Here is a 24763-nt window from a genome sequence, read left to right as displayed (position 1 = left end):
GGTAATTTTATAAGATTCGAATTTGTAATGACTGTAGAATGTATGAAAACGAACGATATAATAGTAAGGTTGATTTTACAAACCCTTTTTTCAGCATATGTCTCAGTGAAGCTGTATGAATGTATGTATAAAATGTTACCAATCTAGGTATTTACCGTTTTAAATTCTTTGTTAAAGTTGACGCGAGGCCGACCGTAAACAATCAGTCCTCGGCTGGCCCCCGCTCGCGTCGCGCGCCATAACACGCCCGTTATATGCGACGCCGTCACCTGACAGGTGTTCTGTGCTAAACATTCAAATTTCGAATGACATTCAAATATGAAAATGAAGGAACCATTCATGTACGATTTTTAAATTTTCAAAAGTGTACTAATGTACCGTTACGGGATTCCATTTCTTTTCCGTTAGCGCGTGTGGCAGTTGTATTGTGTACTGTGGGATCCGATGGAACGTTGATGTAAATGTTTAATACAGTTCACCATAGATTATATTACACGTAAAACACATATTTGGCTGTATGGCACACTTGAAACCAAATTGTAAGTTCAGTTGTTTCTATAGACACTTTCTTTTTTATCTTATATATATATATATATAGCTGTATGTCAATGTTGTCTTGGGCTGTTACATTTTAAGGTAACAGATAATGTTAAGCGTATTGGCCAATAACTCTATGTGCTAAGTACCAAGCGAGTAAGGACTGTTAACTCCAATAAAACGTTATCTATGTAGATACCTACGACCCGCATTTTCGTGACTAAAGAAAAATAAATTTGTAATTAAATATGCAAATGTGGCAATCAAGAAACGGCAATAAAATTGTTAATTATGAAACCTTTTACGTTAGGATTGCCATGCTTCTATCATCATCTATACTAATAATTTAAAGTACAAAAATGTCTGCCTGTCTGTCTATCTGTAGTTTTGTTTGTTTATTACCTTTTCACTAAACGGCTGACCGGATCTTAATGAAATTTGACGTTAAAGTAGATGGTATGTACGGGGATAAACATAACCAATTTTTTATTAGAAAAAGGAAGACGAGGTCGCGAGTGACTATTAGTTATAAATAAAGGCGAAAAACAAAACATTTGTTACAATACATAGGTTGTGTTACCAAAGTTTGTTAACCAATATATGGCGAGGTCGCAGGTTCGATTACCTCTGAACTGTTGCGAAGCACTTCTGTCATGAACACAGTTAAGTGAGAGTTAAAAAACCAATATCATTGCTAACTGTCGCTGTTAAATAACTATAACACCATAGTGAGTTACAGATGAGTGTGTTAAAGATTTACAATTGCCATAAAATCCTCAAATATATGGTTTATTTTTTTTATCAAGTAAAATTCAGCAATATATATACAGAATTTACAATTGTTTCTTAAGAGTATAAGGTTATTGTTGATTTATATCTTATTAGTGATCTCAACTCATCTGCTTTTATGAGATAAAAAGCTGTCTGTCTGTCTTGTTACCATCTATCTTTGTATCAAATTTCATTAAAATTCTTTCAGTCATTTAATTGTAAAATGGTAACATACGGACAGACAGATAGATATACTTCGCATTAATATTAGTATTGATTTCGCATTCATTTGAGTACTTAATAATTTAGCAAAAATAACTTTCTATCTATAAATATTAAACCAGAATTTAATAAAGTAAAATAGATATCCTAAAATATTATCATTTACTAAATACCTAGGACGAGTAACAAAAACATATTTGACTAAGCAAATATAAGTAAGTATTACTTATGGTTTTAATTCAATATTTATTTGTTTCTAGTACTCAATTTCGGTATAAAAATATAAAGTCCTATATAACAGCACAATGCAAACTTTTCTTATTTATATATAACTAACTACTCGCCCCAGCCACGCACGGGTGTATGTATTATATATATAAACCTACCTCTTGAATCACTCTATCTATTTAAAAAAAACTGCTTCAAAATCCGTTGCTTGTTTTTAAAGATTTAAGCATACACAGGGCCGGACAGACAGCGACAGGGACTTTATTTTATTCTATGTAATTATATATACATATCATAATATATATATATATATACAAAAGCTTGCAATGTGCTGGGTTCGAACACGAGACCATTGGAAAGTAAGTCAGTGTGTTAAACCGCTAGATAATCGACTATTTCAAATGTAGATCCATATAAAATACATATAACGATGTATTTATCAATTAAAGTAATAATTATAATATGTTATATCCCATAGGGTCAGTATAATTATAATAAGTATTCTTTATATTAAATATAAAGTAATATATGTACAAAACTGTAAATTAATCTCATTGTAGGTTAGACAACTTTTATGTTAAATCGATTATTTATCATATAAAATCCATTTTGAAATACATAATCTCATCAAAATCGTCAATTTCCGACTCTCTGGAATTGATTTATACACGTTCAAAAGTTACTCAATTTATATTATTGGATATATAAAAGTTAAATAAGTAACAAAATGTATAGAAAGCATAAAAATACATTAATAATACAATACCTGTAGGCTACCGTTGTGTTCTGAGAGCAATTTCTGCTGCGAACATTTTGCGAATATCCACCATATCACGTAGATGCAAAAAAAGACTAGAAATTGGTTAATCGAATAGCAGGCACGATTTATATTACAGAAGTTGTTTTTGCAAAGTTTATATTCAGTGTTAGTAAATTTGCGGTGGTGTTGCTAAGTTAGTGAGATCGCCATCGACAGGGAATTCATTCCCACACGCTGGAACCTAAGTGGTCTCGAACAGCGCGATTTCAAGGAGCCTCCTCCCGCGTACACTTAGTTTGTGGAATGCACTTCCTGATGAGGTTGAAATAAGGTTTTCTCACGAGACTACAGCATGGGGTTTTTCAAGAAGGGTGTATTAAGGTTTCTTAAGGGTCGGCAACGCGCACTTGACACCCCTGGGGTTTCAGGCGTCTATAGGCTACGGTAACCATTTACCATCAGATGGGCCGTATGCCTATTTGCCACCATAGTAGTATAAAAAAAAAATCTTACCTATTGTAAACTTAGACAAAACTTCATGTCGTATACATTAGTTTTTCGTAGCAAGTTCAAACTATTCAAGTTCAAACGCTTCAAACTAAGATAAACTTAGTTTAGTTTGAAGCTACATGAGTTTGACACACGCTTTTTATCAAACTCAAACTTCTGCAACTTCAAACTCATATAGTGTATAATTACAAACCACGAAAAAATAGTTTATATCATAATCTAAGAGTCACGCACTTGTCGGTGGAAATCTTGCCACTTCCCACGATTGTCCATCATCCTTTTAAACCTCTTTAAATGTTGATATGACACGACGACAATTTTGTCTTTAATTTACTTGGTATATATGCCTTGGTCTTCCTCTCTCCCTCATTCCTTGTATTTTTCCTTCAATAATATGTATAGTGAATAGAATAAATTTTATGAGAATTAGAGATGCTATGTCAGTCTTCAGCCGTTCCATTACATCCTATAGTGAATTTAGAGCGCCCTCTTCATTAATTCCCATTTTTGTCAGCTGTAAAGGCAAGCAGCGGCAAACAGAATGTGAGAAGAACGAAACAATGTGTGAGAAATAATTATCCACTTCGCTCTCAACGATACAGAATTTATTTTTAGTTATGAACGGTTATAAGCATAACATAATTTTAATAAAAATGATAAAAACCGCAATAGGAAATATGATAAATACATCCTACACGATAAATGTCATGGCTAAATAACTCTGAATAAAATGGATATTATAATATCAGCGAATCATAACTAAATCGATTTGATAAATTATGCCGTTTATAAAGAGGTAAAATTTGTGAGTTTTAATGTACGGTATAATCTCCGGTACCAATGATCCGATTTTGGAAATTCTTTTAGTGTTAGATAACCTATTTATCATGAAAGACTATAGGCTAAAATAGCATACTATAACCACAGATAACATAATATTACATACTATAACTATTAGGAGCGGAGCTATAATGAAATATGTTTCAAAAACGGGGATCATCTGAAATAGACAAAGTTGCGCGGGTCATTATTATGTCGGTGCAAAAAACATTAATACTACTAAAAAACTCATCTACAAGTTATATATTAATAATATAAAGGCGAGAGATTTGTTTTTTTGTATTTGTAATGTATAACTCAAAAACAACTTGACATATTTTAAAAGTTCTTATACTGTTTGAAATGTACATTATTCTGGACTGGAAAAGGTATAAACAAAGATGTAAGCATCCGGACAAAACAGGGGCGGGTCACTAGTTCACAATAAATGAGTAATTATACAATTTTTATTAAGTATACTATACTGTACTTAATAATATAACTTGCTTTTTAATAACATCAGATACTACGTATTCTTTATGCTATCTATACTAAATATATTATCCATACGTTTATACTAATATTATATATGCGAAAGATTGTTTGTCTGTCTGTTTATAACCTTTTCACGGCTAAACTGCTGAACTTATCTTAATGAAATTTTACTAAAAAATAAATTGCATCATGAGTACGAACATAGGTATTCATCTAAAGAAAGGTAAACAGTATCGCGCGTAATAACTAGTTACTCAATCATTTTTTATTATTTCATAACCAGACTCTATTTACTATGACTTGTAATAGCAAAATGTATTTAAGAAATGCACAGATTGTTATAGAATAAAAGGGTTTTGATTTAAATAGTTGTAGATCTTCATACAAGGTCATATGGGCTAACAGCATACCGAAACTTGTAGGTTTGCTCTCACCAGTAGGTACGATATGAGACAAGTACGGATTGTGCAACTGATAGGCATTCATTGACACATCTACTTCTATGAACCGGTTGGAGTTACGTAAAAATAACTATAAAATTTGAACGAAATACATATAAGATGGCCTCTGTAGTCTAACGGCATACCGCCTTACTTTCTATGATCGCCCGTTTGATTCCTCACACAATACAAACATTTGTATTCATAAATATTATTGTTTGTATTGATCTGGGTGTTTTCTATGTATATTGTTTGTATTTACAATTAAAATGTTAGTAGTTATTTCTATTAGTGTTATTTGTTTAGTACCCATAACACAAGCTCTACTTACCTTGAGACTAGATGGTGCTGTGTAATTTGTGCCAAAACATACACAGCCCTCACAAGTACACACAACTTTGTACTTCTTAAGAAATGTAACGTTTTTATATATAATGAAGTCCAAATAATAAACACTATATAGATATTTGGTTTAGAATGACATCTAGATAAAATTAATAACATATTTTTTAGTTGAAATAAATCATCATACATTTGTTTTTTGAACTAGGTCTAGTTCAAAAAACTCAAAAATCTTATTAGCCAAAAATTTTATATTTAAATTTCTTTAGAAGTTATTCCTAATACTATACTTTGTATACATCTAAATATATATAACTCAAAGGTGACTGACATAGTGATCTATCAACGCACAGCCTAAAGCACTTGACGGATCGGGCTGAAATTTGACATGCAGGTAGATGTTATAAGGAAGAATTTTGATTAATTCTACCCCCAATGGGATAAAATAGGGGATGAAAATTTGCATGAAACTTTGTCAATTTTGAACCTATCGACCTGAGACCTAGCGTGCATAAAGCTACTCTGACGTAGGCATCCTCTAAGAAAGGATTTTGATAAATTCCACACCTAAGGGGATAAATTAACGCGAGCGAAGCCGCGGGCAAAAGATAGTGTACATACAACTTTTTATAATTTGACAATTTCCCAATATAAATAAAAACAAGATAAGAATTGAACGCAAATTTTATATCCAAAAGACGGTTCTCCAAGGTTTATTCATAAAAATAAATTACTTCAAGACATAATAATGTAATTAGAATTAATGCAAATGTAATTGTAACAAATTTCATAATAATAAAATAAGTTTCGCCTCGCGCGCTGCAGCCTTGCGCGACTGTACTAATTTGATACTAATTAGAGCTGAAATGTAGATGTCCTTTATTATTGAGTGATACATTACATTCACAAGCACTAAAATTATGACTACTTCCTTCCATAATCCATAAAAAAATATAATTTCTTTGTATGAAAAGCCGACGCCAATCATTTATAAAAACCAACCATAAAATATATTTTAAAAAAAATCTTCATATCGACATATAAATGAGGGAATTATGAAGTTACGAACATAAAAAAGGCATTGACAATTGTCGATATTGTAAGTGTAACACTTAACATGCACGTGCCCACATTTTGCTGAGCATTGTTCTTGTTCCTGTGGTTTTTCATTAAAACCCGTTCACTTATTACAAAATTAGTAAACAAACAGACAGGTAGACAGGACACACTTTGACTATAATATTAGTATGAATTAGTGTGAATAAATAAGACTACAAATTAGCGTAGCAAGGCGCATAACTTAACTGAGAACTGAAAATCTGTGCATGAAATTCATGGTAATAGTATGTAATATTATCTTAGCTGTTGTAATAGCATTTTTTTATTTTTCCTTCATTCTGATGAATAACTCATCTGGAGTAAGTCAGAAAAATATATTGACATATAACTGTTTTCTGCTGCCGGCTAGATTTGAACTCACGACTCTTTGGATGTAATCCGGTAGTAAACCATTAGACCTTGACGCTCTTATTATCAAGTCTAGTTGAATGAAATGCACTGTACTATTTAGTTAATCATAGTTCACCTGTCGTCCCACAGAATTCCGCATCTGATTACAGTACATTGATTGAGCAATAAGTAAAAGTAGTCCGTAGATCCAGTAGCTCCCACGCCGGTCCCACGCTCGTATTACGCACCCATTGACCAATGACCAAAACGGTCACCTACAACCAATACGGTTACATTGAAATAGCCATATTGGATCTGATTTATATTTATCGATTGCTAATAAACCGCCTAGTGATAGCACTAAATTAAAAAGATGACGAAACACCGTATATAGAGAAGAATACCTACTACATACAAGAGTTAACAATAAAACAAAATTTATGCCCATGACTTCTCCTTTGATTATTGCTTTAACAATATAAAAAAAAGTAGTATATTAATAATTACTTGCTTCTCAACTTCTTAGAAAGAGTACAATTTTATATAATAATAAAAAATCTAAACACTTCACCTAAGTACATCCAGGTAATTTTCTATCTAATATTAGTAAAAAATATTCATAGTAAAACAACTTTAATGAAAGCTGCATACTGCAAGCCGACTGCAAATTTAAAAATAATCTTAATTCAATTTTTAATAGTTACTCCAATAACAAATATAGATAATTTCGCTTTCGCGATTTTTATTCTTCCATTTATCCACTACTATGTTGGTCGCATACTAATTTTATTTTATTTAGTCATCCATTTTATGGACCAAACTGTTATATTTCTTTCCTAGCGGAAGAAACAATAACAATTATTATGAACTCTCAACCGCATCCATGTCATAAAACGCCAATTTTGTTCATCTTCAATTATCACCCAAATTATTCAATTGTTTTAATATAGACTTAACAAGTTTTATTGACAATATATACGCGACTATTTTGGTGAGATTAACAAATTTATAGAAGACAATTTTGGTGTACAAAAGTCGTTTGGTGTCAGATATGGCTACCAAATTGTTACGTATGATGTCATTCAATATGATCATTTTTAATAGACTATAATCGTTGGAAATAGAAGTAATCTTTATTGAAATAAACTCAATACAAGCACTTTTGAATAGTCATATTTTGTATTTTACCACTCATTCGCAATGCAGATTCATCACACAATAAGAATAAGCAAGAAACTTGTGTGTTGCTTTTTTGAATAAATGTTTTTTTGTAATAATTATTACACAATAACAAGTAAGAGGCAGACATAGAAAACGCTACGCACTCATTTTTAGTACAATGAAATAACATTGTCTTTTCTATGATTTTTATTTTTCTACAAAAATGTGTCTCTCCTCTATTATGTAGAGGAATATTATAGAGCAAAGAAAAATAACCAATATTTCAGTTTCAAAGATACTAACTCTATCCATGTAGGCATAACTATGTTCAGTCAGTTCAAAGTAATTCAAAAACCTTTATTGTTTATTGTTTTTACTTATTTCTTCAAAAACAATTATCATTGTATGCATTTCAATTATTACAATTAAATATACAGTCTACAAATTTTTTTATTTTTTTAGTTTTAAAAATGTATCTAATTTTCTCGATATTTTACGGGAGAGGAATGTAACGAAAACCGTCGTAAATGCCTAGTCTTCTAATATAAGTAGCCAGTTGATTATATTGCTGACATTTAATCTAATGATGTTCAGTAGTCGATTGACTGGTGTGCATTCACTACATCGCTTTCTACATTCTACTTTTGATAAATGACATTATTTTACTTTAATGTAAATGTGAAAGTGATCCTGTATGTGCTGCGTTGTCATTGCTAATGTAGCAACGGCATCTATGAATTTGACGACCTCTGTGGCCTAGGGGTTTAGCACATCGTCTTACTTCCGATGTTCGCGAGTTCCATTCCTTGCACGGTACAAACATTAGTATTCATGAGTATGATAGTTTGTATCGGTCTAGTTGTTTTCTATATTACGTATGTATTGACAAAAAAACTGTCTATGTATTTATATGAGTTGCTAGTACCCATAATACAAACTCTGCTAAGGTTGGAACTATATGGCGCTTTGTTGTACTGAGATATTATATGTGAATATGCATCGAACTGTGTTTTGAACAATTTTTTGACATGATGGCGAGCGGTGCGATAACGTATGCGTAACGCGCACGTGACACCGTGTTTCAGGAGTCCATACGCTAAGGTAACCGTTTACCATTAGATGGGCCGTATGTTTATATGCCACCTACGTAGTATAAAAACTAAAAACTACATTAGTATTCATATTGTGGAATCACAACATATTCTGAAATACTAATGGTAATCCAAATTAGAGTCAACAAATAATATCTTCCACTTCAAATCAAATTAAGGATATGTATTCAAACAAAACTTTTTATGCAAGCATAATTTTTTATTACTACTATATGTACCTATATAACCGCATACTGTGAACAAATAGTTTTTTTAAACTTTGAATGTAGGTAGGTACAGTCGCGGTGTTGATAACACCTTGCTTTACACCCCTGGTTTCTTCATCTAGAACCCCAATTAAATACTATACAAAACAATCCCCACCTTTATTTATATATTTAATAATATAACTGAATATAGAAGTAACATAGAATTGTATTACCTAGCTTTTAAGTATAAATCCCACTTTTACTGTCATTCATTTAGTAATTATTATTTAACAAAGTTAGTCAAATCTAGTACACTTTTGTTCAGACAGGCAGTTAACAAAAACGGTACAAATGTAGTCGTGTACCATGACGAGTGACGAGTGCGGAGTGGGTAACGCAGCAGTACCTAGTGTATACCGTAAAGTAACACACCCGTCAGTAATTATATGCGAGTGAATTAATAGAGCGATGACTCGTACTGTACAATTACATTAACGTATTACTCCGTGTGGTGACGCAGTAAGAAAACAACGTGACGTCCATGAAATCCCGGTTATGAAAAGGAGCGACGCGGGATGCTACTGGGGTGTTATTTAATGGATGATAATGGAGTGGTGTTTTCGCCTGCGGTAAAGGTTTACACTGGTGGAGCATCATTGGAGGAGCATAAGATAAGATCAGGTCAGTTAGCCCATCGCAGCAAATTCAATAAGAATTTACCAGAATGGTGTCCAGGGGGAACCGCGTGTCTAGTTCATGAAGTGTTGAAGCTAGATAATTTGTCCACTGTGCTGTACTGTACTCTGTAAATAGGAACGTTCGACTATATTAAAAAGTGCCTCGAATTCCAGAAACTAAAATTACTCTGCAATTTCAATGCTTACTCTTCAACTAAAACATACTCGTAGTTTTCAAAGAAAGTTAAAAGAAAAAGCTGAAGACAGCTAAAATATGTGTGAGAGATACCGATACAGACCTTGAACAAAGTCTATATCGGCAAACTCTTCGGCTATTATTTTCATTTATATGTAACTTGTAATTTTCTACCGCAGGTCTCAGTCATCCTGTATTCTATTTCAAATTAATCTGGAAAAACAAGTAAATAGGTATAAGCGGAATAACATCATCTAGTATTCCGAGCAATAAGATATGCATAATATCTCGGGCTATCATTACTTCGGCACGTTCCAATGTTTGCCTCTATTTTGTGTGGTGTTTGTCATAAGCGATTATGTTTATAATCAAATTTTCAGCTTACACTAGACTCACCACAAATAAAACAAACTTATGTTTATAACCTCAAAGTTAAACTAAAATTTAGATTTAGATGTTATAACGACTAAAGAGTCAATTTAGTAGATGAAGCTGAAGTAGGTATCTGATGTTGACAGGAACACACACACTACAGAAGCTCGCTATTATCATTTTAGAATATATACCTCTATTACAACTCATTTCTGCAACGAATTTTCTTGCAAATTGGCTTTCAATACTAACTTGCAGTGTAATTTATCTTATCTTTATATTCAGCATTTGAAGTCAGATTTCCTGTCGCACTATAATCAATTGAGACGTTTGTTATAGTAATACGTATCAATTATTATATTTATTTATGTATAAATTGTAAATGATTAGTCTCAGGCGTGTTTATGTCTATAATGCTTTTCATATCTACATCTAATCGACTCAGATTATCACTTTTCGCAATATAAAAATGTAGGCTTTTTGTCAAAAAAAGTATATAAAAATTCTTTCATCGATTACTTCATGTAATTGTATAGGAGAGAGAGAGAGAGAAAAGAGATTTAGTTAGTTAATTCCTGAATCACTACACTGACTGCCTAACTAAATAGCAAAGACATTATTATTAATTCTCATATAAAATCTTATAATTTTACAGTTACAATTGCTAACCATACAACTTAACTAGCTCGCTTCTCAAACTCTTAAATAGTTCATAGAAAATCGCAAATCAACCAATTTGAAACCGTTACAATTGATAATTACTAATAACATTGTTGGATAATTAGGGTTCTGGGCGAAGGCGGAACGTTCTAATAGTTATAAAACCGCGTCCGCTAAGCTTATAACTTGGCCCCTCGTCACGCCTCCAGCAATACTCGAGCATCATGCATCGGTGTGTTAATAAAGCACACATAAATATGAGCAATTGAGAACTAGGTATTGTATTTCAAAATTAACAACCGTTTTCAGACCGCAACCAACTGCAATTTATCGAGCGCTGTGATGTAAATTAACTAATAAAATTGTTGAAATAACTTCTATGCGTGATGTCGGTCATTTGCTTGTGGCTAATGAAATTTTATCTCCTTCTTAATTAATGCCGTTCTCAGTAGTGAAAAGAATTTTTCGTTTATTACAGCAGTGATTTTCTCTGGTGTTGTTCCGGTAATTCTTTAAATTTAAAAAGCTGACACTAAACTGAATAACAAAACTTAAAGAAAAACATATGTTATTATTTTTTATAGCAATATATGCCAGTGCATAAATTTTGACCATAATGTAATACATTTCAATTGAAGTTAAAATTCACTTAACTGTGATTAAAATCGTTATTATATCTATAAGAGGACGTAATCACATCCCAAGGTAGTCTCTACCTACAAAGTCATTTACATGGGTACCTACAAGTAACTGTTTGTTACTGTTTCATGCAAAAACTATAGAATTGAATTTAATGAAATTAATTACAATGTTTTTTTAAATAATATTAGTATAAAGTAGCTGTGCCCGCGGTTTTACCCACATAAAATTTATAGTCTATGAAATATCGTAATTAATTTAAAAAATACTAACCCCCGATACATACTCTACGGTAGCTGTCTCAAAAATTAAATAAATACATATTAAGATACATTAATGATTATGAACATGTATGTATACGTACTAATAATTAATGCCTCTTTTATTGCCAGTTATAAAATGTATTAGAATTTATATATCACGATACGCGGAATGTAAATACGGAAGCGAAACTTGTATGTCACGAATCTAAACTAGTTTCTATCGTAGACAATAAATCTAATCACTGTGTCATTTATTAGACCTATGTATGTATACAAATGATTATAATGTATACATATGCACAAGTCACCTATTGTATACTTCCATGACAGGTCTAGTGTGTGTTACATTTACTTGCACGGAGATATGACGTCATATCGTTAAAAAGTAAGGAGGTTATTACATTATAAAATATATGGGATCAAGGTTAGCTTATTCTATGAAGATATTAGCGTCTTTCTGATACTTAGCCCATGTGACTATGATGTAATTGATATATAGATATATATATAGAGAGATAAGAAGTAGCCTTTGTCCATCTGAATCCCTGGTGCTATCTATATGCAAAATTTCATGATTATTAGTTAAGTAGTAAAAGCGGAACAAACAAACTGTCTTTGTTTATAATATTAGTTCGGATTTATAGCATAGATTTATGACAATTATAATTTTATAATAGTAAAATAGTTAACCTGCTCGTAATGTTGATATGATTTATACCACAAAGTCAAAGTAATAAATTTGACGATACTATATAACGCACTATCTCATCTTTTATTAGTAACGAATTATGGCACACACAGTGGTTTATATTATACTACTACCCGTCCCGGCTTCGCACAGGTATACATGTATTATACATACAATCCATGCTCTTGAATCATCCATGCTCTATCTATTACTAAAAACTGCATTCAAATCCGTTGCGTAATTGAAAATATCAAAGTGAACTTTATTTTACACTATGTAAAGAATATATTATTTTTAAATTGAACTTCGTTAAATTGTATATTAATTATAATTAATTACATATTAATATATGTGAAACAAAAACTTAATCCAGACGGAGAACAATTATGAGTTAATTTTACTCACTTAAAAGTCATATAAAGAAGGAATGCTAATACCTTACTAATATTATAAACCTGAATGTTTGTGAGTATGAATGGATGTTTGTTAATCATTCACGCAAAAACTACTGAACGCATTTTGATGAAACGTCACAGTAATATAGCTTATATATCAGAATAACATATAAGCTATAATTTAAAAACATATTATGTAAATTGGGCCAAATATAACGATAAATGTCAAGTAAGTGTAATGCAGACGAAGCTGCATGGGATAGCTAGTTTATTATAGTACTTAAATATATGTTCTTACTTTTTATTTTTATTTTATTGTAGTTGATAAAGGTACCTTATCAATATTCAAATTTAAAATTATAATGTATCACGTGCATAGGTTTTGAATATACAGTAGAATTCCAAACACTAGTGAAAATAGTATAAAAAAAAAAGGAATAAATTAATTTGTGGTGCCACAGATAACAAAATATTAAATAGTGGTGCTAACCAACTGGTACTGTTCAATAAAGTCATACAAAAGTCCACCCACAAAACGTTCACGCATGCGTAAGTATACTATTTGCATATTCCCTAGACGTTGAAGTGGTCACTTTGTCCGTCGAGTAAGGAAATTTATTGATCCAGGCAACCCCTTGGACATTATGTAGTACGTACTATAAACCTTCAGCGCGGAAAAGAATATTGACCACCAAAAAATTTCAACTCATTGAATTCAGTTTATTCATATATAAAGTTTTCTCATATAAAACTAATAATAGTATGGATATAAATCCATATAAAAAGATCTCAATATTTTTCAACTTTTTATATAATATCATAATTATCTACAATGGAAACATTATATTACGCTTTGGCAACTCGCCTAATGTGAACTTATTAAATACAATAAAATATTTAAGTATCAGTTGTCATAGATTGTAGATTGTCGAGCCTAGATGGCGTTGTGCGAATAATCTATATTATTAATACAACACCTACTGCTTGTCCTTTTCTTTATATTTTTTCTTATTTTTCTATTTACTTTTAATTAAATAAAAATTTCTACAGCTACTGTCATAAAGAAACTAAAACAGTTAGGATAATATTAGCTAAAACCAACGTAGGTTTTAGCTTCCGTACAAAAACCAACTATTACTTGGTTGTAGTTTTTATGAATAAAGCAGTTAAATTCAACAAATTAAATTAAAAGCAGAACGGAATTAATTATAAAAGTAAATTAAAATTACGTCAGACGAATTGCAAAAACAGCGTCGGTGATGAAATTATATTTTGTTACAGATACGGACAGCGGAGTGTCGTGACCGAGTGTCGAACTGAACTGTGACGTGTCGTGAACTGTGACGTGACGTGACCGAGTGTGGTGTTAGTGAATTATGACGTGACAAAACTACAGCCATGTACCGGCCGAATTTCTACGAAAGCACCTGCTTTCGGTGTAACGAGATTGTGTACCAAGTGGACAGAGTGGGACCGCTGAAGGATTTCACGTTCTTCCACAGTGGTTGCTTCAAATGTGCCGTGTGTGGGACGAAGTTGACTTTAAAGGTGAGTTTTTATGGATAATAATGGAATGGTGCGCCTGTGCTAACGATTTACGCTGGCAGGGTACTAGTGGAGACTGATAAGATGAGTATTAGGTTAGTTAGCCTCTCGCAATAAATTCACCATGAATTTATCACGATGGTTTTCAGGAGGAACCACGTGGAGGTCAATCTGACATGATACATTGGTGTTATTAATTACTAATAATTAATAACACCAATTACTAATAATACCCTCGCTTGCTTATTTTTGTATGTTTGTACATTTAAATATATATATCTGTACATAATAGTGTATGTAATGGTTTTTTTTTCTGTGAAAAGAACAATAAAGAATTTTTATTTCGTTTACTATACAGTTAAGAAAAACTTAAACTTCTGTATCACTACACTGATTTGTGAAATTCTTTCATTGTTTGAAACATACATTGTGACAGAGTAATATATCCAAGCTTGAGCATATATTATGTTAATATGAACAAAACTGTACACGAGTTTTGTGGGCGGGCGGGTTTTCCGCTTACTTCTATACCACGCATCGGATATTGATGGTGTTGTCTCTGTTTTTTACAGAATTTCATCCGGAATTTATTTACATAGATAATATACGTGGGTTACTAGTGTGATAAAATAAAAAAAGAGATGAAATAACGTTGCTCGTTTCGTTAGAGTTAATTACGTACATATTTTACTGTCATCATTGACTTATTGAAATAATAGACGAATCAAGCAGTCTGGGACGTAATCAGGTCAGTACGCAATTATGTCTCAAACGTTGACCTATTTTTTAATATCTTGTTAAGATGGACTCACATAAATTAATTTAGTGTGGAAGTGTATATTGTTTTCAATAATTACTGTTATTTTTACAAATACCTATTATTCGAAATAGAAATAATCTTATTCGAATAAACTTAATAATAGCACTAGCCATATTTTTTTGATACTACAACTCATTCGGAACGCAGACTCGTCACAAGACGTATTGCTATGTTTACATTCAGCCGCTTCCCCTGCCACTCGCGCTGCCGAAAATGTTGCCGGGCGACAACTGAGCGAGAGGGCTGAATGTAAAAGCACGCTGCCACTCGCGCTGCCAGTCCTTTGGCTCGCGCACGATAAACCGACAATGGAGGGAGCGCCGGGCAGCGCGAGTGGCAGCGCCAATGGCATGAGAAGTGTACCCACTGTTTACACTCTCGCGCTGCTAACTTCCCTACCCACTCGGGCTGAGTGTAAATTGGGCAATATATGACAAAGAATCTTGCGTGGTGCTCTTTTAAACAAATATTGTTCAGCATTAATTTTTAAGATTTTATGTGAATACAAACAAACAAACACATACTGCTAATTAGCCAAATTTCTGTGGATACAGTAGGTAATAAGTATTTTTTTATTGTATTTGTTCTGAAGTAGATATATATACGAATACATATACAAAGTCGTCTCGAGTGGAGTCATCGCTCACACCTATTTCTGCCGACAAGCACTTTGCTTTGTAAACTGTGTTTCTGTTGAAGTGTTATATAGCAGTGAAATTACAAGATACGAAATAATATGACATGTTAGTCCTCCGGAATGAGGGAGACCACGGACGTTACACAATGACCCTGTGTCAGCAATACAGGCAGTTTGCCATCCAGTTATATAAAAATATCTTTATAAAATTTATAATAAAATAAGAATTCATTGAAAATCATGATTAGTTATTAAAATAAAAAGCTTGCTTTATAAATGTTACAAGTTTTACGATAATATACAAGGTCGTTGAAAATGCCGACTATCGAAGGTCGTGAGGATACGTACCAAGGCCGCCAGGGTCCCAACATAGGCAGTGATACCAGTTTGGTTATTTCCCTATAAATTTGGAGGATTATGTGGCTATGTGAGGAAGAAATGTAGGTATGGGGTGGTTTGAGGAGGGAAGAAATTAAGATGGCGGGTTGTAGGGGAATTTGACGTCCATATAGACCTAAAAATAGGAACACAAATATTCTGGCTAACAAGAAATGTGAAATAGATGGCCTAAAAACAATTATCAATTTCATAAACTGTAAAATAATTTCAGATGGAAACTAAAAAAAACATCAGTTTAGCGAACCGCAACTATAAAAAAAAGAACGAGCGATCAATAATAACAAAGGTCACCATGAACACAGAATATTAACTTCTTCTTTATTACGGAGAATTTTCTGCAAAACAAACATTTTGTGAACAAAATTTTGGAAAATTCCAGATCAACTGGCAACACTTGTCTTATCTGCAATTGCCACTATATTAAATCTTGGTTCCATATTATGATATTTAAACTTCTTATCTATAGAGCATTGTTACTAAATCTTTCTGTTATAAAGCTGTCATTATAATTTATGAAATCATAAGGAAGATTAAACCTGCGTACACGTAAGATTGACTTTTGATTAACTCGGTATTTTAATGGATCAGATTACATAAAGATATAAAATGTATTTTTATGTGTACTATACAAAAATTCAAAATGTTGACTTAAATGTTTGTAGATATTCATTATTAAGGAATTGTTTTAATGATATATAAGATAAATTCACGTCATTATAAACTATGTATTAATTAACATTTAAAGCCCATAAATAATGTAATACTTGTTATTCACGATTCATGATTACTTTAGACACCATCATATATGAGCCTGGATTCCTAAGAAATCTCCGATATAGTTCAGGATACAGTTTCGTACAAATTTTGTTTTATAATAAATGCTATTGTTATATATTTATGTTAAAATTTGTGGGGGTAATAAAGGAATATTCATGTTCATATTTAATGTTCCTAGTAAGTGTATTTTATTAGTTGTTTATATTGTAGTTACAATTTTCCTTTTTATTCTATTAGAAGTGGAGAAATAATGAACATTTTACAACTAATAAAATATTTATTTATTTATTAAAACTTAATGCACAAATATAAAAATAAAGGTGCATATGGCGGACTTTATACTATATTTTTAATCAACACTATGTAGCCGCCAAAGAACCTACCTGTATTTCTGCTGTCAGATTATACGAAAGAAAGAATCGACAGATTAGCCGAGGTACGAACCTGTACAGGCTATACACATATACGAGGTACGAACCTGTACAGGCTATATACAGATTAAAGTTGTATTCGTCAGGGGTACCTTCTGCGGGTTTGGAATGCCCTCTGCACTCGCCCTTTTTTCGTCCGGAGAAGCTGCAATGGCCCATCACGGCCAACATTAAACAACAATAGTTAAAAAAGTCGACATAAAATAAACAACAGATGACCTACTAATGTTTAACAGTTACATATTATGTCTTTTACAGTAAAAGCCATTAAATTTAATGAATAATTTAATTAAAAAGTGTTCACATGAGTCATATCTCTACATCTGATCCGTGACTAGGTGATTCACTTTTATTTATATTTGAACTGTATAATGAAGTCTGTTTCTCTGTTTATTCAGTGGCTTTTGCCTATATATTTATTTATAATATTCCATTGGTTTAACATGAGTCATACTATACTCAAAATTGACACAATCTATAAAATATACTACTTTACTTATAAAAAACTAAAACCTGCAAGAAAGCAATTTTTACTGTAGGATGGTTTTTTATATTACTTCTTTTCTGTGTCTGTTTATTTAATGGTTTTTGTTTTGTTTGTTTTAATATTCAATTTGTTTAATATGAGTCATTCTATATTAAAAATTAACACACTCTTTTCTAGATTTTTTTATGATCAATTTAGATCATAAAAAAATCTAGAATAAAACTCTGCAAGAAATAAATTTCTACTGTTAGAATGGTTGTTTTATAATAAAAAATACATAAAATATACCGTCACGCCTGTTACCTAAAATGGAGTGGTTAGAGACATTGCCAGTTGTCGACGTCGTGGTGGCTACTGCGTGATCATGGCGGCTGTAGTATCGGGAACTGAATAAGAATAAAACGTGGTAATATCCCGTAATTTTTTATTAATTATACGGTAATACTGTAATTACAATAGAATTAATAAATTCCATATATTCTATACTTACAACACCCATTAATTTAAATTAAATTAAAAAATAACTTATGCACATCACATTGTCGAGAATTAACTGGGCATATCAGTGACATTATTAAGTTAAGCCTATTCAGTGATTACCATCGTAACTTGGTCTCTCATGACATTATCATTCTGACTACAAATATTGAATAACTAATGGCTCAGATTATAATGGAACATAATTAAATAACAATGAATTACATTCAAATCAATCCATTGTACATAATGTTACCGAGTAAAGGGGAACCAATTATTGTCGGTAATGAAATAGAGAGAGAAAGACTGTTTTAAACTTTTTCACGGTTATTTACAATTGTATACATTATATAAACGATATATATTATTAAATACTATTGGTCGCCCAGTGATCAAAATTGGACCATAATAAAATAGAATTATAGTAGGTATTCTATAATTTTGGCGACTTGTACACGTTACAAATATTTATGTAGATAATATAAAAAATAACGAGCGGCGCAAGACCGATCGTCGTGGAGATCTTTGGGGGAGGCCTTTGTTCAGCAGTGGACAGAACAGTCTTCCAGGCTGAAATGATGATGATGATGATAATATAAAAAGAAAGAAAATACTGCTGACCAGTATATTAACTAACGATTCTCTAAACGAGACGAAATAAAATTGTACAAAAACAGAACTGTAAAAAACACTTAAGTATGGAATAATTTTGATTGGTCAGTTACAAGATTTTAAATCGGTCGAGACATAATTTGGGTCCTAAATATGATCATCATATAACATAATAGGCTGGATACATTATTGTGATTGATACAGAGTAAATGTATTTGTACATTTGATACAATTATGTTATTATTTACCTATTATTATGACTAAGATGCCAAGGTCTTCTATGCTCGTACAAATACAGGCTTATAAAACGTATTTATTATACCGCAACTATAATTTTGGGTTATTAGGTATTATTATTGAAGATAATTACAATTCTGTGATGCAATGATAGTATGTATAGATATATGTGGTTATTATATTATTAAACATATGGGATCTTTGTTAGATCAATTTGTTAATTTATGATTTTTTTTTTTAATTTTAACTGTATTCGACCAATACTAGATTTTACCGTCATTTTAATCCGAAACCAACTTGTCAATCCGAAATCAATAGTCATATTAATATTATTACTTGAATGTTTGTGGGTATGGATGGATAGATAGATGGATGCATGTTTGTTACTCTTTCACGCAAAAACTACTGAATGGATTTTAATAAAACTTTACAGTAATATAGTTTACACATCAAAATAACATATAGGCTATAAATTTCATGCGGATAAAATCGCGGGCAGCGCTAGTAATATTATGAATTTAATTATGTTGATTGATATGAAATGTTATTGCATGTTGCTTATATGACAACATATATTTTCCAGACATACTACAACAATCAACACTGGACAGAGGATAAGGAGGTGTATTGCTCAAGCCATGTGCCCAAGATCGGCCCGGGTCATCTGGACAACTCGTCCGTTGGTATCCGGAGTGCGCTGAACGTCCCTAAAAGTAACAACTATGTCAACGAACAAATCAGGGGACTTGCTCGGAATAGTCACGATAATGAGTGTAAGTTGATATAATAATATTGTTTATTTTATGCTATCTATTGTCTAGATCAGGGGTGTCCAAACTTTGAAGCTGAATGAAATTGAAGTATTATAACTATATGTTTCAGGGGTCGACCCTGAAACATATCGGAGATCTGAATCAAAATCATGAAAAAGATCAACAAAATATAAAAATATACAAAACTGATTTTCAGCCTAATAGTACATTAATAAATATTATATATTAATGAAATAGTTATAATATTATATAATATATAAAATAAATTTATATATATATGTATTTATATATTTTTCTTTGAACTAATATAATTTTCAGAGAAACACATTTTAAAACTTTTTTGATCAAATATCAAATACGTAATTGTACGGTGACAGACATGAGTGACAATCAAATACATAATGAAAAATTTAACTGTAGAAATTAGTCCTCTGTTAACTGGATTCAATAATGTTATCTTATTCCAAGTATTAACTTTAGGAATGGTTTAAACCACGACCATTTAGACCACGTTTCGTCCGAGTTTTAACAGATTTTTTTGTAATAAGACCGCTTAAGTGTACTGTCATCTTAGGTCGCGTCGCGGGCCGGATTGAAGACGAAATCATTAATAACTATGTTACGAAAATCTTAACGTACATAATATAAGAGCCTACCGGATCGTATAATGTGTCCAGTCATTGGTGACGAAGGCCGCCAAATTTTTTAGTTGATTGTCGTACAATGCAAGCAAAGTGGGAGAGTAATCGAGTGGAACGTCACCTAGATATTTATATCCGATCGGTATTAGGTTTCAGTAATGTAAATGATGATGTGGAATATTCTGGAGTATCCATCTCATGATGACAGATGTAAAAGGACCACTTTTTCTTTTTTATGATATTATTAAAAAACAAAAAGTGGTCCATTGGGATGGTAAACAAGCTGAGAGCATAAAAGCGTCACGGCTATTACGTCAAAATGTACCCCTTATGCGTTACCATTCCAAGGGACTAAGATATTATGTCTCTGTACCCAGTAATTTCATTGCTATATACGAAATTCAATAGAAAACTTCCTCTGGTAAAGGTAAATAGGTAGAGGGGCGACCTTGTGATGATAATAAGTTCAATAAATCCAAACAACTTTGAACAGGTTTTGACAGTTTGCAGGATAGGTCTATATTCAGCTATAAATAATTAATGACTAAGAGCAATATCTATTTAGTATTCTGATTATAATACATATTAAAGCAACTACAAACATTTGGACATATTGGCGAACGTAAACCGAAAAACTCATGACAAATTATTGAACTATATAATCCAACTTGGTGCCCCTGCCCAAACGTCAAATTTATGATTACAAATATTTCTTACAAACTTCAATAAGATTATATTGATATAAAATCTTTTTACAGTTTTTCTAAAATTTAGAATTTCTATATTTAGAATGCCGTGAGTTCTCGAACGATTGGTTTTTGTTTTTGATGTTTATATTTTTGCAACACAAAATTAGTGTTGGTATAAATATTAAAGAACGATTTAATTTCAACTAGGTTGTCGTTACTATGTATACTCATTTTGACGAATTTATCTTTGAATATTATTTGTACATATCCGTCAGCCTTAACCAACATCAAACCTACAAGAATCCAGTCGGATTTCCGAAGAAGGCGCAGAAAGTTGGAATTCGACACACTTCGGCCGCATTCGGGCTAACGAAAGGGATATGTTGTAAGAGTGACAGAGAAGGGAGAACTTGTTGCAAAATAACCGGCAACATTCCACCGGCTAAAGCCCAGTGACCTAAAGCTCGGTGGGTTGGACCTGCGATTTGTAGTTTGGAATGTTTTGGTTACCATAGTAACTAGTAAGTTATCTGTGGTTTTGGCACGGCACTTAGGTACCAACCTTATGTGCCTCTATGGAATACTCCTCTATTTCGTTTGGCGCATAGTACCAGTGTACTTATAGTTAGTATTTTTTGTAATGTAATTGGAATAGCAAATATGGCTACGTCCCAAATAATGGTGAACGGTAATCGTCTTTATATACATGACTACTATCGCCGCTACAATACCACGAAAATAACCTTATCATGTGATATCCGTGATACCATTCATGCGTTTCCTTACTAGAGGACTGAGATGTCATAGCTCTTATCCTGTAAAATTTCTGCTTAATCTGCACTAGAAAAATGAAAAACAACTTACAAAACTAGCTGCTTGGCTGTTGAAACTTATCATCAGGTGGGCCGTTAGCTTGTTTGTTCATTTTAAATATCCAACTATATCAATTTTTCACAAAAAGTTAATATCTACCAAGTTCAGACAAAATTAATTATATATTTTATTATTAATCTCTCACGGAAAATAGTGTTAGAAATTTGATTTAGGTATATATATATATATATATATATATTTGTGTCTGTGGCATCGTAACTTCGAAACTATTTTTTTAGCTACAATGTAGTAAAGTTAGTTTTTATTTAGGGTTTACTTGAAATTATAATTTTATAATTATACTAATTAAGAGAGTTGTTTTAGCTTTATATATGTTGTAATATCAATGTGTTGCCTCACAGTGGATATCTAATATATTCCTACATACTCGAATATTTTACATTAGATTACTCTAGGAGCAGTAGTTGCGTGATCACTTCTTGCTATTTCATTACATTTTAATAGCAGAAAAACTCACTAATGAAATGTTTCTAATTTCAAATGTGTAGCTATTTGCAATAACTGAAGTATTTTTGCTGTATAAATGTATTTGTTGCTTACATATATCTTTAGAAACATTGTATTTGATATCTAGTTTTAAACTCTATTAATTATCAGGGCTGTTTTATATTGTTTTTAGAAAAAAATTTTTGTTCTACAATATTTAGTATATTATTTAATATGTAAAAATCCATTTTGTTGCATTATTTATTCATGTTTTATGCGTTTTTACATCGTACTTGTCATTATTATAAAATTTTATTGACTTATTGCTGTCGTACTGGAAAAAGTAATTAAAATAATATTTTTACATTTCTTGTATACCTGTTGCACCTGTGCACTTGCAATACAGTTAGAATTTTATGTGATTTCTAGTGTAGAAATATTAGTGGTAGCAAAAGTAGTATTAGTAATTTATTATTTTAGCAATATTCACCTCTGTTGCGGAAAGAACAGCGACCATTTGCTCTATTTTTTAGTCTTAACTTAACCAAAATTTTCAAACTACACATTGCCTTTGCTTCATAAAATAATTATAAATTTCTAGCTTAGACCCGGCAAACAGTGTTTTGCCATATAAATTATTTCTGTAACCCAGGGACACCCTTATCATCTAGGGACAAAAAAATAGGTTACCACCTATTCTCAACTTAAATCAAACCAAATATATAACAAAAATTTACTACCTAATCTATAATCTACTACCAACTCTAAAAATGCTTCAAAGTAAGCTTGGCGGCTGAAACTTATCGTCAGCTTGATCAATCCAGCTATATCAATTTCTTTACAAAAATAGGCTACGACCTATTCTCAACAAAAATTTCATTTTTATTTGAAAATCAAACCCTCCGAATGCAAAAACTGCGACGAGATTGTTTAAGTACTAGATTTACTTTTCGAATTAAAATATATATGTGTGCCTACAACTATTTTCTGTTATTTAAATGTCGTAACACAGCTGTTGATATAAAAACAGTATTGGTTGGTTTCGCCTACTTTGGGCAGGTTTACACACGGGTGTGTAACTTATGGGTACGTTGGTCATCGACACCATTCCATTGAATAATTACTCACAGGGAATTATCGACTGTAATCTTTACATCATTGAGTATATTTTCTATTGCATTGCTCTTAACTAGAGTTATTTACAGGTGTGTTTATCAAAAATTTAAGGTTATTCTAAGTAATCATTATGATTCTTCTTAACAAGGGATTTATGTGTTAAAATGTATTAATAAAATTTATTTAGAATTTTTACAACTTATTTAACATAAAACAAATATATGTATTCAAGATATGTAGGTGTCATAGGTATGCTTACTAATATTACCTATAAATGCAAAGGTGTGTTTGTCTATAAGTCATTTTATTAAACTTTAAAGACTAACCTGAACGGATCTTAGTGAAACTTGAAGATTTAAAACTACCTTATGAATTATTTTGATGACACATTGGATGGTGAAAATCGAGCACTTTTGCCAGAAACAGTCATTAGCGACTGTCTCGCCTATTTCTGTAACCAAGCAGCTTTCTTTGCAAACTCTACTCCGGTTTTGAAAGGTGTGATTTGGCAGTCAAATTACAAGGTATGAAATCAAAGCATCGTTCCTAAGGAGTGACCGCACAAGATCTAAAAAGAGAATCACAAGGACAGCAGGTTTCTTCAATTGAGAAGAACAGTATCGGTTTCATTTATATAGCTAAAACTGTTCTATATACCTACCTAAATATACACTACTAAGTTTGGCGCCATATACCAACCATTGACCAAAAGTCTAATATTAAATGCTTTTTTTAGCTTCATTGTCTTTTATGTTTGGAATTATATATATGGGCTGGATCTGGATTATATTTATATATATTTAAATAAAATATCAAAGCAAACGTTTATCTAATTTAATTTTATATGAGACAAGACAGTTGACATATTTTAGTTGCGC

General features: G+C 31.7%; 1 protein-coding gene across 1 annotated transcript in view; it reads left to right on the top strand.

Annotated features, from left to right (window-relative positions):
- Positions 1 to 223: 223 nt before the first annotated feature.
- Positions 224 to 24763, top strand: part of LOC131852840 (hillarin) — a 66159-nt gene continuing 41619 nt past the window's right edge. The window contains exons 1-3 of the mRNA XM_059203572.1: positions 224 to 539; positions 14206 to 14472; positions 19930 to 20119. Of these exons, the coding sequence (XP_059059555.1) occupies positions 14323 to 14472; positions 19930 to 20119 (340 nt within the window). The 5' untranslated portion in view covers positions 224 to 539; positions 14206 to 14322. The remainder of the gene's footprint in view (positions 540 to 14205; positions 14473 to 19929; positions 20120 to 24763) is intronic.

Source organism: Achroia grisella, unplaced genomic scaffold (genome assembly GCF_030625045.1).
Source record: "Achroia grisella isolate CSIRO2021 unplaced genomic scaffold, CSIRO_AGI_Agris_v1 utg869, whole genome shotgun sequence".
Classification (NCBI taxonomy): domain Eukaryota; kingdom Metazoa; phylum Arthropoda; class Insecta; order Lepidoptera; family Pyralidae; genus Achroia; species Achroia grisella.
Note: the sequence above shows the minus strand (reverse complement) of the source record. Positions and strands in the feature narration are given on the sequence as shown.